The sequence below is a fragment of the Hordeum vulgare genome, chromosome 7H, assembly GCF_904849725.1.
Source record: "Hordeum vulgare subsp. vulgare chromosome 7H, MorexV3_pseudomolecules_assembly, whole genome shotgun sequence".
Classification (NCBI taxonomy): Eukaryota; Viridiplantae; Streptophyta; class Magnoliopsida; order Poales; family Poaceae; genus Hordeum; species Hordeum vulgare.
The window spans coordinates 438,905,766-438,922,019 of record NC_058524.1 but is presented as its reverse complement, the minus strand read 5'-3'; the positions used below and the strand labels follow the sequence as shown (position 1 = coordinate 438,922,019).

At 40.3% G+C, this 16,254-nt stretch overlaps 2 protein-coding genes across 2 annotated transcripts; both read left to right on the top strand.

Annotated features, from left to right (window-relative positions):
• The first annotated feature begins 11,101 nt into the window (after nucleotides 1–11,101).
• On the top strand, nucleotides 11,102–12,025 carry LOC123409048 (putative ubiquitin-like-specific protease 1B). The gene is made up of 4 exons (XM_045102041.1): nucleotides 11,102–11,212; nucleotides 11,302–11,478; nucleotides 11,558–11,683; nucleotides 11,777–12,025. Exons 1-4 carry the CDS (start codon nucleotides 11,174–11,176, stop codon nucleotides 12,023–12,025), a joined length of 591 nt encoding a protein of 196 aa, XP_044957976.1. The 5' UTR covers nucleotides 11,102–11,173.
• A 51-nt stretch (nucleotides 12,026–12,076) lies between these two features.
• LOC123409047 lies at nucleotides 12,077–13,928 on the top strand. The gene is made up of 7 exons (XM_045102040.1): nucleotides 12,077–12,369; nucleotides 12,456–12,654; nucleotides 12,736–12,852; nucleotides 12,922–13,181; nucleotides 13,278–13,353; nucleotides 13,448–13,577; nucleotides 13,671–13,928. Exons 1-7 carry the CDS (start codon nucleotides 12,077–12,079, stop codon nucleotides 13,739–13,741), a joined length of 1,146 nt encoding a protein of 381 aa, XP_044957975.1. The 3' UTR covers nucleotides 13,742–13,928.
• The last annotated feature ends 2,326 nt before the right edge of the window (nucleotides 13,929–16,254 follow it).

The window sequence follows — 16,254 nt, the reverse complement described above, 5'->3', positions numbered from 1 at the left end:
TATATCTCTTCCTTTCAGTACATGTACTTGTAACGATATCCATTCTTGCGACACGACGAGATGCGCTTCTATCCCTGACGAGGCCTTCGTGCCAAATTGAGGATAGGGTCGCATCTTGGGCGTGACAACTTGGTATCAGAGCAAGGACCGACCTAGGAGCCCCCTTGATTGATCGAACTTGGCCGAGTCGAGTCTAGTGAAAAACTATTTGAGTTTTAGTTATATATCGGAGACTAGGATTCTTTTTTCTCCTCTTCTATGCTCTGGTGAGGAATCTTGACGTAATATTTTAATTCTACTCCTCTTCTCACTCAAATTTTTATAGGATCACGCGGATATTTTTGGAATCTATATGATGTCGATGTGACGGAGTTCTGTCTTGGTGCCTCCTGTCTGACTTGATTTTCTTCCGGGGAGTTGAGCTCCAGGGGATTCTTGAGCACATCGTTATCATTCAGATTTTTTAGTATCTCAGTACGAAGGATGTTCGTAATTGCTTCAATACTAGTAGTGGCGAGATAACCCCGATGTCCCCAGTACTGGTGCAGATTGTTCGGGAGTACTGCCATACTTTGTATCGTTGTGATCACGAGGGTCTGTTGTAGATGAAGGTCCGAGATTCTGGTCGTGTGTTGACGGATGTGATACAAGTGACGGGTTAGTATAGGAGTTGTGTGATATTACTCCTTGTATCCGTGTACCAGATTGCATGACCAGATATTTTGGGAATTCATAGGTGGGAATTCAAGTAGTTGCTTATAGGACAATCTTCCAACAAATGCATGACCAGATATTTTGGGAATTCATAGGTGGGAATTCAAGTAGTTGCTTATAGGACAATCTTCCAACAAATGCATGATGTTAGGTTGGGGTTCGACATCTAGTGGATTCGTTTGTTCACGGTCGACTTACAGCAGTACACGTTGTGTCTTAAAGAGTCCTTGTAGCTTGCTACGACTCGGGGACGCTTCGTATGTCGGGTGCACTGCCTTGCACTTGATGGCTACTGTAAAATCGAGCCCATGCGATCCTGTCCACGAAAATATCGAACGGAAATCTTTCTCATGAGTTTGTTCTGGCTTGTTTCGTAAGCCTCATCCTTTGTTTTGTTGAATATGGTAATTCAAGTTGCTTCGATGTCAAGTGGTGATTTCAGATCTTTCCTAAGAGGTGTTCTCATATTTTTATGTGAGAATGCAAATTCTTTTGTTCGTTCATTGTCATGTCATTTCCTTTTCAACCGGAGTCATCGTATCAATTCCATTCAACCGGTGTGCTTCTCTTCAAGTGTAGTCTATCCTCTCTAATTTTTGCAAGATCATTCTCTCATTTTATTCCGGAGTTCATCTCATTTAGCCCAAGTCATCTTTGTTTTTTCCCACCCTCCCGCCCTTTTCTTTAGTGTTTGGATTTCATCCAAGTGCCTTCTTATTCAGTGATGCTTTCACTATCTCTTCTTCCTTCTTGTAGTCGGTGATTCGTTGTGAAGATTTTCAGGAGCTTCATGTTCATCTTTATTCATTCTTGTCATCCTTACCGGTGAATTTAATTCAGCTATCCGTGTTCATCATATCCTTTTCGTGCTTGTAATTCTTTCCTATGTTGGAAATTTTTATCAGTCTATCTTGTTTATTCAATTATCTCTATTCTATCCGGTGTGTTGGAGACATCTCAGAGTTTCTTGTTTCAGATCTTTCATTATTTCGAGGTTCTAACCTCATCTAGTTTTCTTATACCGGTGCAATATCTCTCGTTCTAGCAATTGTTTCAACAGTGATTTCTTTGATTGGGCCCATAACCCACAGGTTCTTTCCCAGGATCTTAGCTGGCTCTTTTAGTCATCTCCGGAGATCTTTAAATATTTTCAACTATGACGTAAGTATGAATTTCATCAGTCATATCCCTTCTTCAAGTTCTATTTGAATTAATTCTCTTATTTGGTTCAACCTTGCATCCTTCTTTATTCCGGAGTGTCTCATTAATTCTTGGTGTTGCTCTCGTCATCATTCTCAGCTTGCAATTCGAAGGAGTGTTTTTCTCGAATCTTGGTTCATTCTCTTGGAGATTCATCTTTTCAGCCTTGTGTTATCATCTGGAATTGTCTCCAATCATGAGTAATTCCTTTCGTGCTATCCGGTGCAGTTCTGAGTTGTTTTTATTTCTCGATCCTCCGAAGGCCATCATTTTAGAAGATTCTTCGTTCTCAGCTTTCAGCTTTCATCCTCAAATCTTCTCAATTGTTGCCTCTTCATTCGTCTCTTGATTATTCCGGTGCCTTATTCAAGTTTTCTGTTAGGTGGCTCAAGATCTTTTCATTCTCATGTATCTCCAGTCATTCCTGGTTGCCTCATTCATTTCAATTCTCACCGGTGCCTCTTTCAAGATTTCTTCTAGTTTGTGCTTATATTTCTCCTTAATCATTTCAAGAAGAATAAGTGGTATGCTAGATCCGTTGCTTGTCATCAGTTTAACTTGATGAAGGATGAGCATAACATAATTCTTATTCTTGTTCTTCCTTCTTCAAATGATTTAAATTCTTCTTTCGGAGTGGCTCATGATGTCAATTCGTTCTCAAGTGTTCTTCAAGATTCTTGTTGGAGGACCTCAAATATCCGTTCTCTTGCATTCCCAAGTGCATTTGTTCTTCCTTATCCTTTGAGGTGGTATTATAGCCTTGTTGTTAGTGTAGGAGCCTCGAAGAGATTTTCTTTCAAGAATGAGATAATTAAATCCACCAATCCTTTGATCATGAGATTATTCTTAACCCATGATTTCTTCTTTGAGTTATCTTGGTTTGGATTTCACCTAAAGCTTTTCCTATGGATTGTTGCTATCATGGTGCTTGTCATTAATCCAAGTTCTCGATGTATCCTCTTGGTGTAAGATTTGTTCATATCTTGTTTCTCCCAATCAATCCTTGTTTCTTTTAGTGGTTGATTGTCACCTCATATTTGTTGAGATGATTTTCACAAGCCCACTACTATCTTGTTATTTTCTTTGTTGGTTTTCCAACTTCTACGTCTATTCTTCTGCCCAGAGGCTCCTCAATTCTATTGTGATGGTAGTTGTCATTCTTTTCTTCTTTCTCTTCTTCCGCTTGAGCTAGTTCCTATTCTCTTGTTCCGAGGCCTTGTGATGTTGCTTTTTGGGTCTATTATGTTGTTCTACCAAGATCATGGTGTTCCCTTGCTCTATTTAGTTGTTTTTTATGATTATTGTCTATTTCTTCCATCTTATCGAATTTTTTGTCCCGTTTTCCTACCGAAGTGCTGCCGAAATTTTCCGTGAATCTTGCTTCTTCTCATATCATTCCTCATCGCCTCGCAACCTTTAAGGATCGTTGGTTTCACTCATTTGTCAAAGAAGCGACTAAATTTTTACCTCTTGTTCTTTCTCATCCTCTTCCCCCTTTCATTCTTGGATCTCGGGGCGAGATCTTCTTGTAGTGTAGGAGAGTTGTGACAGCCCGAGACCGACGTTCCAGAAGATCCCCCTTTCTTTCCGTTTCTGTCGTGTAGTTATTTTTTTTTTCGTTTGTTGCATCGTCATGTAGTTTGCATCATCGCATCATGCATGGCATCACGTCAACTGTGTTATTTGTCGGTGTTGCTTGTCGCTCCTTGTTGTTAGGCGTTAGTGCTTTGTGAGTTTGACGTCGTTTGTTGGCGTGATGACAGTGCGTGCGTGAGAGCCACCGCTAAACCCTGTTGCACCGAGGACGTGAGACCTTTTCTCCCCTCCTCTCCTCTCTTATTTGTTTGTGCGGTTGCTAAGATTTCCCGTTTTAAACCTCTATTTTAAAAGGGGTCGTCTTCTTCTTTTCATTAAAAGGGTCCTTTTATTAAATGTGTGGGCAACCCTTGGATTTCCTTTATTTTTTCCTTTTGTTTATTTTAAATCCGTCTCATTTTCTTTTCCTCTTTAAAGAGCTTTATTTTAATCTTTAAATAAAAGAGGTTGTATTTTGTTCTCCTGTCAAAAGGAGTTTGATTTTATTCTTTTGTTAAAAAAAGGGTTTTATTTTTATTCTTTTAAAAAGGGTTTCATTTTTATTTCTTTAAAAATGCCCAATCTATTTATAGTTGGGGTTTGTTTTAAAGGGGTCAAAAGGCATTTATTTTAGTTTATTTTATTTTGTTAAAAAAACCTTTCTTTATTTACAGATTTCGGTTTTAAAGGTTTTTAGAAAAAAGGAAAACCCAAATGGGGGAGGAGCCAGCCCAGGCCAGCCGGCCCAAGGCCGAGCCTCCCCTCCCGTGACCTAGCCCGTTCTCCCCCTGCGTCTCGTCCCCCTCCTCGCGCCGTCATCGTCCCCTTCCTCCTAGTGCCTCGCTCGCGCAGGCCCGATCCCCAGCGCCCCCTCCTGCCGCCGCCTCCTCCTCCCGTCGTACTCCGCGCCGCCGGCCGGCTCGCCCCTGTGGCCGTCCCCTGCGCCCGCGCGATCGCCGGTCCCTCCGCCCGAGGTAGCCCGCCGGAGGTTCCCTGCCGAGCCGAGCTCGCCTGCCTAGTCCCCCCCTCGCTCGAGCCGTGGGGCAGCTCCCCTGCCCGAGTTGCACCGCCCCGTCGTGCTCGCCTCCTCCATCCCCGAGCTCGCCGCAGCCGCCGGTGGCCGCCCGTTCCCCTCGAGCCGCTGCCGCCTCCCTGCCGTTGCTGTTGCCGGCGTGCTGCTGTGCTGCTGGCCGCTGCTGCTTGCCCGCTGCGCTGCTGCTTGCCGCTTGGTGCTGTTGCTGTTGCTGCTTGCTGTTAATGCTTGCTGTCGCTGATGCTGTTGCGTTGCTGATGTAGTTGCTGCTTTGCCTGTTTTGCAAGCTGCTGCTGCTTGCTGTTGATGCCATGCTGCTTAGCTGCTAGTCGCTGGTGATGTCGCTGCTTTGCTCATGCTGGTGCCCTGTTGTTGTTACTGGCTGTAGCTACCCGTTAGTTGTTGTTGCTTGCCAGCAATGCCTTGCCGTGGCCGATTGCTGTTGCTGCTAGTGTGCTTGCATGCCGTGCCTAATGATGATTGCTAGCTAGCTTGCTGCCGATGCTAGTCGAAGCCTGCTGGTGCTAGATGTTGCCGCCTTTCGTTGTGCCGCCGATGCACGTTTGATGTTGCTGTTGCATCGCTTGCCGTCGCCGCGTGCACCAACCCCTCCTTCTTGGAACCGACAAGACCCGAGTACCACGACGCCCTCGACGACCCGGGAAACGAGTTCGACTTCCCCGAACATCAACGGAGACGTGATCAACTACCGACACCGAAGACCGGGAACCACGACGCCGAGCGAACGACTACCGTCGACGAGACCGTGTTCCACTACTTCAACTACCGGCGTGTGTACGACTACTTCCACGACGACCACGACGATCGTTGATCTCCTTCAACGACCCGATCCGCTCCTATATGCACGCGTCGAAGGTATACCGATGGGACATGTCGTGTACCGTGTGCTAGTGATGTACGAATGTATGAGTTGTTTGAGTTGAATTCGTGTATGCACCGTTGTTTGACCGTTGCACGTTGTCTTCCTTTTCGTCGTGCCCTCGACACATGGGAACCCGGTAATCGGGATCACCCCATCTTTATTTAGCGTTCCCGCACTCGCTTCCTATACGTTGGCACGATATCTCGACGAGTATCGGGATAGGAACGTTGCCGTGGCTTCGTTTCCATGTTGCCGACATAGTTTCCCTCTCGCTCGCCGTGGCGACACCTTGCTTCTTTCCCTTCTTGTCGTGGTGTGATGTCTTGCATGCATGACGCATTCATGGCATATATATTCTTGTGTTGCATGCCTCTCGTGCCGTAGCTCCATTCTATGTTCCGCAAGTTATACCGACTAGGATGCCATGTAGGATCATCGCTTCACCCCTTGCCATGATAACTACAATTTAATATTTCCGTGTAAATAATCGGGAGTGAATTAAATAATTAATCGTGGAGTTTCGTCGATATGCAACCCGTTGCATATCGAGCTTCACTTAATGTGTAGTGTTTGCGTGAGGTGAATTGCCATGCCATCCCTTGCATTTTAACCTGTTCATGCATCATATTAGGGTATGCATCATGTCTTGCTTTGTGGTGGTGAATACTTGTGTTGATGTTTGTTTCCGGTTTGCCCATCTCGATAGAGTTCCGCAAGCGTGTCGGAATGTGAGGACCCGTTCGACTACGTTGGTTTGCCGACTTCTCCGAGTTGTTCTTCTTCCAAGCGGGATCTCAGGCAAGATGATCATTTCCCCAGATACCATTACTATCATTGTCATGCTAGTTATTTCGATGCTATCGATTATGTCTCGTTGCCTACCACTTGTTAAATATCAGCCTCTCAACAATGCCATGTTAACCTTCAATCTGTTCGACCTAGCAAACCACTGATTGGCTATGTTACTGCTTTCTTAATCCTGTTGATAGCGTTGCTAGTTGCAGGTGCAGTTGCTTCCATGTGATAACATGGGTTCCTTGTTATATCACCATATTTAAATGCTATTTAATTTAATGCACCTATATACTTGGTAAAAGGTGGAAGGCTCGGCCTTTCTAGCCTGGTGTTTTGTTCCACCTTTGCCCCCTTAGTTTCGGCTACCGGTGTTATGTTCCATAAACGAGCGCTCCTAACACGATCGGGGTTGTTATGGGGACCCCCTTGATAATTCGTTTTAGATTAAAGCTGGTCTGGCAGGGCCCAACTTTGGTACTACATTTGCCTAATAACTAATGAACTGCATAGGGAGTAATTAACCCGAGGAAATTTAATCAACCCCCGGGCCAGTGCTCCTCATGAGTGTTGGTCCAAATTGGCAGACTACGGGGCCACCGTGGGGCAACCCGAGGTTTGGTTCTCCTTGTGTGACCCATCCGTTGTGTCCTGAGAACGAGGTACGCGACTCCTATCGGGATCGTCGACACGTCGGGCGGCCTTGCTGGATTAGTTTTACCTTTGACGGAATATCTTGTGCATCGGGATTCCGGTGATGCTTTGGGTAATCTCAGAGTTGAGGTTTTCCACTAGGGAATCCGACGAGATCGCGAGCTTCGTGATTGAGGATTTCTATGCGGCTTGTGGTAATTTGTGATGGACTAGTTGGAGCACCCCTGCAGGGTTAAATCTTTTCGGAAAGCCGTGCCCGCGGTTATGTGGCAACGTGGAAACTTTGTTTAACACTGGTTCTAGATAACTTGAAGTTAACTTAATTAAAACTTGCCAACTGTGTGCGTAACCGTGACTGTCTCTTTCGTGAGATCCTTCTCCGATCGAGGACACGGTGGGGTTATGCCTGACGTAGGTAGGTGTTCAGGATCATTCATTTGATCATCAGTAGTTACGTCTGCCAGGCGTAGATCTTCCCCCTCTCATTTCTTGTACTCGTAAGTTTAGCCACCAAATATATGCTTAGGCGCTGCTGCAACCTCACCACTTAACCATATCTCACCCATTAAGCTTTGCTAGTCTTGATACCTTTGGAAATGAGATTGCTGAGTCCCCTGTGGCTCACAGATTACTACAACACCAGTTGCAGGTACATGTAAAGGTTACTCGACGTGAGCGCGTTGATTGTTCATTTGGAGTTTCTTCTTCTTCTTCTTCATCGATCTAGGATGGGTTCCAGGCCGGCAGCCTGGGATAGCAAGGATGGACGTCGTTCTTCTTTTGTCGTTTGTTTTCGTCCGTAGTCGGACCCTGCTCTTACTCTTGATGATTATGTAATGTACTGATGTGACTCTGATGTAACTTGTGGCGAGTGTAAGCCAACTCTGAATATATATCTCTTCCTTTCAGTACATGTATTTGTAACGATATCCATTCTTGCGACACGACGAGATGCGCTTCTATCCCTGACGAGGCCTTCGTGCCAAATTGAGGACAGGGCCGCATCTTGGGCGTGACACTATTCCATGAAGAAAATTGACGAGAATAAAGAGATGGAAAATGTTCAAATTCATGCACAGCGTGAACCTTTATATATCCAGTTTATCAGTAATTGAGATTTGAGCTTAACACATTGACAATCGTACCAGTGGTTGTGAAGGATATGCAGAAGCTAGGTTTAGCTGCTCTGTGAGGGCTGCTTTGTTGGTTGACTTTCCGTGGAGATCCTTAGCATTATACTGGACCTTGAGATACCTATCTGTGGTAGGGTTCCATGTATCTGTGTCGATTCCATTAAGTATCCCAAGAAATTTCCTGGAATGTACTTTAAGTGTATCTTGGAGTCCACGCCCGCCCTCGGAACCATAAGAGTATTATCAGCACACAAAATAAATGGAAACACTTCACTTGCAAACTGAAACTATTAGAGTGAAATTGCAGTTGAGAAGCCTATTAAGACACGTTAAACTAATGGTAACTAGAAACACTAGGACAATTTGAGCCCTATATGGATATGCATGTCAATATATCTTGATTTAGGGTATTCTCAAGTATTCAAGCTTTTTGTAGCATCTCTTTCCAGTCCATGTAGAAACATGAATATGTCTGGCACTACTGATCAAACAAAGGTAACAACAATATGCGTGTTTGTTTCCTACAGCTTGTGCAATTTCTTGCTATCCTCTTCCAGAAATGGTTGCCTCCAAAATTAGCCATTTTGAGCAACATGCTTAGAAATTATCTATTTTTGCAGATGAATCTTTCCTATTCACAATGAAAAACATTTCTCAGAGCTACAAAACAGTAGTTGGTTGATTGGATTAAAACCAGAGATGGTTTCTAAATGTCTGCTTTTTTTCTTCTTATCTTGATTTTATTTATTTGATCTAATGATTTCTTAGAAAAAGAACATATGAACAACCCCTTCATCAAATAGTGGATATTGAAAATCTTCCAAATCTGCACACATCCGGACGAGGTTGGCGTCCACCCATCCGGCCCAGGTGTTGAGCGCCTTGGTGAAGGCCGCCGTCCGGTCCATGTCCTTCATCACCTGGCTTCCCTCCTGCATATAGTCCCAGCTGCAGCAACGACACACACACACAAGCCGTGCGAGTTCAGAGTTGAGTCAGTCATAACCTGCCTGAAAAAACGCAGCCCGGAGAAACAGACGATGCAACGCCGGTCTTACGGCTGATCCTTGCCAGAGCGCGGCCACCAGTGCCAGGATTAGAAGACGAGCACGTCGGTGCCGAGCCACTTGCGGCCCTCGTCGATCTTGTCGAGCTTGAGCACGCGGCCGGCCTTCTCGCTCACGATGTCCACCAGGTAGTGCGACAGGTAGTACACCAGCGTCACATTGTAGTCCTGCATGCAGTACACCGTCAGATAGCCAGCCATCAATCAGTCCCAAGCACCGTGCGTGCGTGCAGCAGTAGAAGTAGAGCAAGCGCAATAAGAGAACAAAAGCTTTTAAAGGATACCTGATACAATCTTCCTAAAGTAAAATTTTCATTTCCTGCTTGTGGTGTCATTATACAACCAATCCACAGTTGCAGTTATCATACGAAAGCATTACTCAAAAATCAGGTAGTATAAGAAATAAACAGATTTGCCAGAACAAATGGTCAATGAAAATGGCAATGTATAGGTGGCAGCACACAGGGATCAATAGCTGCGACCCCAGAATGACCACTTTTGAGCAGGCTTTCCAGAAGCAAAGCACGCGGTTCCTGAAGTTTTGTGCAGAACATCAAAATGTCAAGGTTAGTGCGGCACCTATGGAAGCATCATTTGCAGGAGTACAACAAAAGAGAAATCTGAATGAAATAAAAGCACTGATGTCTGAATAGCGTACCCGAAGGAAGATCTGGCTGGTCAAATGGAGTACACAAGGTTTTCGCAGCTCCAAGTTCACCTTTGGTCCGAGCTTTCACATCCTTCTCGACCTCCTGTACAGTACACGGGAAGAAATTCTATGCTAAACATGCCAGAGTTGCAAACATCTACTGTAGCAAGGAGGATCGTGCAAATGGTTCAGGATGCCAACTACAACAACATAGAACATACAACCAGTTTTGACTCCCACTGCAACCAGTGGGAGTATAGTGAAGTGCACATCACATTACTCCCACTACAACCAGTTTTGCAGTATAGTGAAGTGCATAGAACATACACTAGATGCCAACATGTGTGACATAATCATTAGTTCTGTTAGTTATTAGTGACTGAAAAATATCAGGGTGGGAGGGGAATAGGAGAAATATAGGGCAGGGCAGAAAATACCTCCTCGTCACACCATGTATAGTGCTCGGTATAAAAATATTGTTCCTAAATAATCCAAGTATCATTACCCCAAGGAAAAATCTACACTAACTCTCATCTTATAATTTCACTCTTCCTACAAGGAAGATCCAAATGGTATGATTTTGTCCTAGAGTTCCATATATTGGTCCAGCTTAGTTGCAAGTAGCTATATGTTGCAGGCGACTCGGGGCGGACGTAACAGTGAAAAAAAACTAACCTGCATATCTACGAATAGGAGAAGTGAAATGAGAAAATCCTGCTCCTAATCTGATGGACCAACTCGAGTTGATGCATGCATAGAGTTGAAGGTTTCAGTCAAATATTGTTGCATGTGTAGAGTTGATGCTCTCTTCCAGTTTTTAATGGGTTTGGTGGTGGTTTTTTTTACTGTTATGGTTGAAATGCACATGGTATTACTGATACATACATGAATTGAAAGGACTTCAATTTGTGAAGGGTGATTAGTAATATATATATAGTTGAGAATCTATTTGGGCTAATTATAATTATGTTGTTACTGCAGGAAATAGATGACATTGCTGAACTGAACATTGTAGACGATTTGGAAAACCGACCTTCAAAAAAACAAAAATTTCTGAATTAGGTGTTCTCGAGCCAAAACCAATGTCACCAACTATGTCAGCATCTTCTCCAAATTCTGAATGTTTTGAATCAATTGTGCCAGAATCAAACATTCAGATAGTTCATGATCCATTGGCATCACCTCCATCCAAATCTAGCTCGACATTATCTCATGTTTTACCATTACATGATGTTAAGGAACCATATTCAAATAAGGAGATCAAAATTGTTCAAAAATATGATTATCTGCCACAAGGTATTGGTTTCATTTATTCTGTGTACTTATCTATCCAATATATTCTTAAATTATTTGATTTTTTGCAAACTATACATTGATCGATTATGATCTATGTGCCCATATAATAATTGAATCATCTTTGGGAAAACAAGAGTTGGTTCAGATAGATGGAAGTACTGTGTTACAAAATCAATTGATGTGCTTGCTTGATGAAAAAGAGTGGGTAAACGATGATGTAAGTATACCCTTACTCAAACAGAAATAAGTTTCTAATCACTAATATCTATTACTAATGTATTTGTTTGAAAATAATCTTAATTATAGGTGATCGATGCATATATATGTTGTATAAAGGACCAAATACATGTCCAGAATGACAATAAAGTATATTTTGAGAGTCCTTTTGTCATCTCACTATTAAAACGGGATGGTAACCTTGGCATACATCAAAATAGTGCCTTCATTACAGAGATTGTCAAGAAATATATGGAGCATGACATGGTAATATCCGTATCCATAATTTTCATGTTCATGTTTCAATCAATATTTATTTTTATTTTCCTAATTATCTTTATTACAGATTGAACTTCCAATAAATACCAGCAACACACATTGGTATTTAGCTATTTTAAATTCCAAAAAACGTGAGATTCAAGTACTGGAATCATTGTGTTGGAAGTTTGACCGAGATGATCTCTCTATTACGGTTAGTTACATCATCAGTTTTAATCCTACATGTAAATGACATAAATTCATACATTGTTAATGTCTATCTTTTCTGATCATAAATCTTTTTCAGCTACGAGGAATACAATTTCATTTCGACCTTATTAAAAGTCAAAACTTGATTAACGAGGATTGGAAAGACGTTGATCTTACTGAATGGAAGATCACGGAACAAATTCAAAAGCCGGTTAAAAAAGACAGTTCTTCATGTAGTTTATTTATGGTCAAATTTTTGGAATATTTCACCGGAAGCGCATTATCATACGCAATTACACAAGTATACGTCTTTTTGTTTAATAGAAAGTATATCAATTTTACATAAAGTATGTTAAATTTTGAAAATATAGTAATAATTGTTTATATTGCACAGGAAATGATTACTTCATTTAGGTTTAAGTTAGCCAACATACTATTATGTTGGAAAACAAACACTGCATCAATCACTACAATCGTTGAAGAAACTGACGATGACACCAATGGAAATCCTAATGATGTTCAAATATTGGAAAGTCTAGATGATATAGAAAACTCAAAACAAAAAATCCCATTATCGGTTCAAATGAAATACAGATCACTGATATTTATTCTTTCTAATATGAGCTTACATGAGTTAACATCTGGACTTTGTAGCTTCATTAAATCCATCAACTACACCGAGATTTTAGAGTAAGTCATTTCAAATTAGTAATACAATTGTAAAATATCTTACTTATTTTCTTATTGATTCATTATCTTAATTTTTCCATTACCAGGAAAGTATGGATCCAAAGTTCAAAGCCATATCCGATAAGCTTGTCTCTTAGAAAACTACAAGGAATGCTAAAGGATGATTTACCTATGGACCGAGATTGCTTTAATTTGGTCATACGGAAGTTTATGTTTGATGACATCCAAACGGCACAAAAAACAAAACAATTGATAGCAAAACATTATATGGACATGAAATTTTGGGTACGTTCTTAAATTCATTATTTACTTTTTTCTATATTCTTTTTTTAATCACTTTTCTAACCAATTATTTTTATGTGCTAGATGACTACTGATTTTGGACGACACCCAGATTTTCGTAAAAAGTTAGATGTCGAACAACTAGCAAATTCTGTTCGTAGTTGGCCTGGTATCAAATATAATGTTTCAAAATGCAAATCGGTAAGAGCACTTCTATATACTTTCGAACACACATTTTTTATTACATCTAATATATGTATCCTATTTCAGATCCATATTCCAGTACAATCCAACAATGATTTCATTCTATTCACATTGGACAAAGATACCAGAACAGTGTATATTTTGGACCCTGCTCCTATTAATCCCATTTACAGATGCAACCCACTCGCAAAATATGTGCACAAAATTATATGGATTGCAGAACACTTACCAAAAGCAATGTCAAAGGCATGCCCTGGGTCTAGATGGAACGAGAATATTCTTCTGTGGCATCAAAAAATCCTAGATGATATTCCAATTTACAACAGGTATTTTTGAATAGATGAATATTATATAGTGAAAATTTGTTGTTTTTAAAATGAATTTAAATTTAAATTAATAACATATATATTCTTATATATAAGGGAACTTTCCGGTTATATTGTTCCCCTGTTCATGTCCACATGGGAAGATGAAAGACCACATTTGCCATTTATAAAGGTAAATATCAAGACAATATAGATCATTTGATGTTATATTATAATTACACATCTAATTTTGATGCCATTCGTTTACAAAAATAATGGTTGTACAGGATGGATATGAACTCAGAAAACTAATTTTGGGCCAACTATTAACATTCAAGGACAATGAATGTGAAGATAACATGCCTGCCGGTGTACTTGAATTCATCAGTTGTATCAGGAAAATCCAATTTAAATCTGGTAAATATAGTACGATTTGGAAGATTTCGTAATAACAAATTCTTTTTTCAAGATTAATTGTTTGCTCGTACTAACTTCTATTTGCTCAAATAGGACATGCATGCTATTTCTCAAAAAAGAAGCTCCGCTATTGGCTAGTTGTTGGATGGCATCTCTGGTGGTAGTTTTAGATAACTACCAAATGAAAGGGCTTCTCATAATTCATTGGATATAGACCAGCGGGGTCAATTACATATAGTTGATTGTAAATGACTTTCAATTTCTAGCTTACAACGAAATCTAGACATGTACTCTTTAATAGTATTCTGTGCTTGATGATGGTCTTATATATTGGTTCAAATTATCTTGTTATTTACTAGCAATTGCAGTGCTCTTATTATTTTATTTCCATAAATATGGGATTCGCATCGAGCACTGCACTAGTTCAGGTTTTTTCCGACAAATATGGGCTTCAGATTGTTGTCTCCTTGAGTGCGTGCGCGATGTATATGCACAAAAAAATGCAACGCACGGGCATTTGTACTAGATGCAAATAAATAGTTGGTTGTAAATGACATTCAGTTTCTAGCTTACAACGGAATCTAGGCATGTACTCTTTAACAATATTACGTGCTTGATTATGGTCCTATGTATTGGTTGAGATTGTCATGTTGTTTACTATCAATATTTTTTTCTTGCCCGGTGCAACGCACAGGAATTTGTACTAGTAATAATAAAGCACGTAGTGCTTTTGTTGTCCGTCGTGGCTATTTTGTAGAAAAGTCCCTGTCGTTTTTCATAATTAACCCACAATCCATCTGTTAGTAACAGCCAAACTTTTTTTGTGTGCATTTTTCAGATAACCCTCTGATGTTTCAGTTAATCAACCCGCCCTCCGTATTTAAGTCAGCTGAAACGTTTTTTTCGTTTTAATAAAAAAATTCCTGACTTTTCAGTTAATCAATCCACATTTTATCTAAAACAAAATTATCCATATCTTTTAAACCGTAACTCCGATTTTAACATGTTATATATGAAATTTGATTAAAAAATGTGTAGAATTTAAATAGGATGTTATTTTTAGTTGTTGAATACTTCTTAAATATTATTTTTGGTGCAAACTTAATCTGTAGCGCACGGTCTTTTTTTTTCTCTCTTTCCGACGACGATACGAATTGCAATAAACATCCATTAAATTAAAACCAAATTGAGATGAAAGAAAACATCGTTAACCACACATGCACATCTTTGGAAAACCTCGTGGGGAGAAACAACATATTTCTTATCTTATTCCGAGTGACTGTACATTCAAACGCATTTTTGTTGTGTGAGCACTGGGGCCATCGTCGGCAACACAAATGTGATGCCATGTGAAAATATATTGCGTTCAGAGCATGTGTTATTTTCTCTTCCGTTGCAACGCACGGAATCTTTTGCTAGTATATCTTAATCGCTTATGATTAAGAGCCCTTGATTTCCTTTTTTTTCTTTATTCGTCTTCTAAAAGCATGTTACAAAAAAATAATATGTAATATGACCTTTGTTGTATAAATAAATAAATTTACAGATGTTTACGCAACATGATCTATGTTGCCAAAAATTATGCACTATGACTTTTATGGCAAAAAAAACTCTACAGATTTTTTCACAACATGATCTCTGTTATTTTTTTTTCCAGCTGATTAGATGATATGATATAATATTTGTTAACTTTTATAGTCACACATTGTACAAATTTTGGTTTGATGCACACAAAAAGCACTATGCAAATCCATAGTTTGACATCCAAATATGATTTGGTATTGAAACCTCACTGGAATTCCATGGGTCAATTCATGAGCATCCAAACAAACGAATTCATATTTATGTCCATTAGAGTTTTCTTGTCGAATTGGTATTGAAACCAATTCAATACGAAGGCATCCAATACAGACATCCAAACACAACGTTAAAGAAAATATTTCTATCACATAATCTCCATTGCAAACTAAATTGACATACATTTTCACAACATGATCTTTATCTTTCCCTAATAATAAATCACAGACTGCTTTGTCGTCCATCGTTTTTGCAATTCACCGTCTGATTTATGTTATTTCCTACGAGCCCTCTTCTATCACGGACAAGCAAGTAGCAGGGTGGTTTCTCTCTTTCTAAGCTAGCCCGAAGACCTCGGTTAGAGTCCCACCTTCCACCTTTTTTTGTGTTCTGTTTAAAATCCCCTTTTCTACCGTGCGGTTATTACGCTAAGAGACCGTGAAGAATCAAGAGCACACGCGAGTTGTGGTGGCTAGAGCGCCTGTTCCCTTACAGAACAGACCTGGTTGTCATACTTTTCTTCATCCTCCACTTTTACTATTTGTTATGTACTCCCTCCGTCCTAAAATAAGTGTCTTAACTTTATACTAGCTTTAGTATAAAATTATACTAAGCTTAAGACACTTATTTTAGGGCGAAGGGAGTAATTAAAATGCACATATCTATTGTATTTGTCCCACCTCGCTCCCTTTCATAAAATACCATCAACTTATATACCTTTACCACTTGATATCAATATAAACAGCTCAGCTGTAGGGAGTTAATCCGTCTAGGAAGAAAACTCATTGAATATTATGATTTTTTTTCTCCCATTGCAATGTACGGGCTCTTTTGCTATTATAAAAAATACTGTAACATAATATATGTTGTACAAGTTAAG

Excerpts from the sequence above, each read along its gene's own strand:
- LOC123409048 (XM_045102041.1), top strand. The coding sequence starts at position 11,174 with ATGTGCTTGCTTGATGAAAAAGAGTGGGTAAACGATGAT. Across the intron at positions 11,213-11,301 it reads AAGAGTGGGTAAACGATGAT|GTGATCGATGCATATATATG; the intron begins GTAAGTATACCC and ends TCTTAATTATAG. Across the intron at positions 11,479-11,557 it reads AATATATGGAGCATGACATG|ATTGAACTTCCAATAAATAC; the intron begins GTAATATCCGTA and ends TCTTTATTACAG.
- LOC123409047 (XM_045102040.1), top strand. The coding sequence starts at position 12,077 with ATGATTACTTCATTTAGGTTTAAGTTAGCCAACATACTATTATGTTGG. Across the intron at positions 13,354-13,447 it reads CACATTTGCCATTTATAAAG|GATGGATATGAACTCAGAAA; the intron begins GTAAATATCAAG and ends ATGGTTGTACAG. Across the intron at positions 13,578-13,670 it reads GAAAATCCAATTTAAATCTG|GACATGCATGCTATTTCTCA; the intron begins GTAAATATAGTA and ends TTGCTCAAATAG.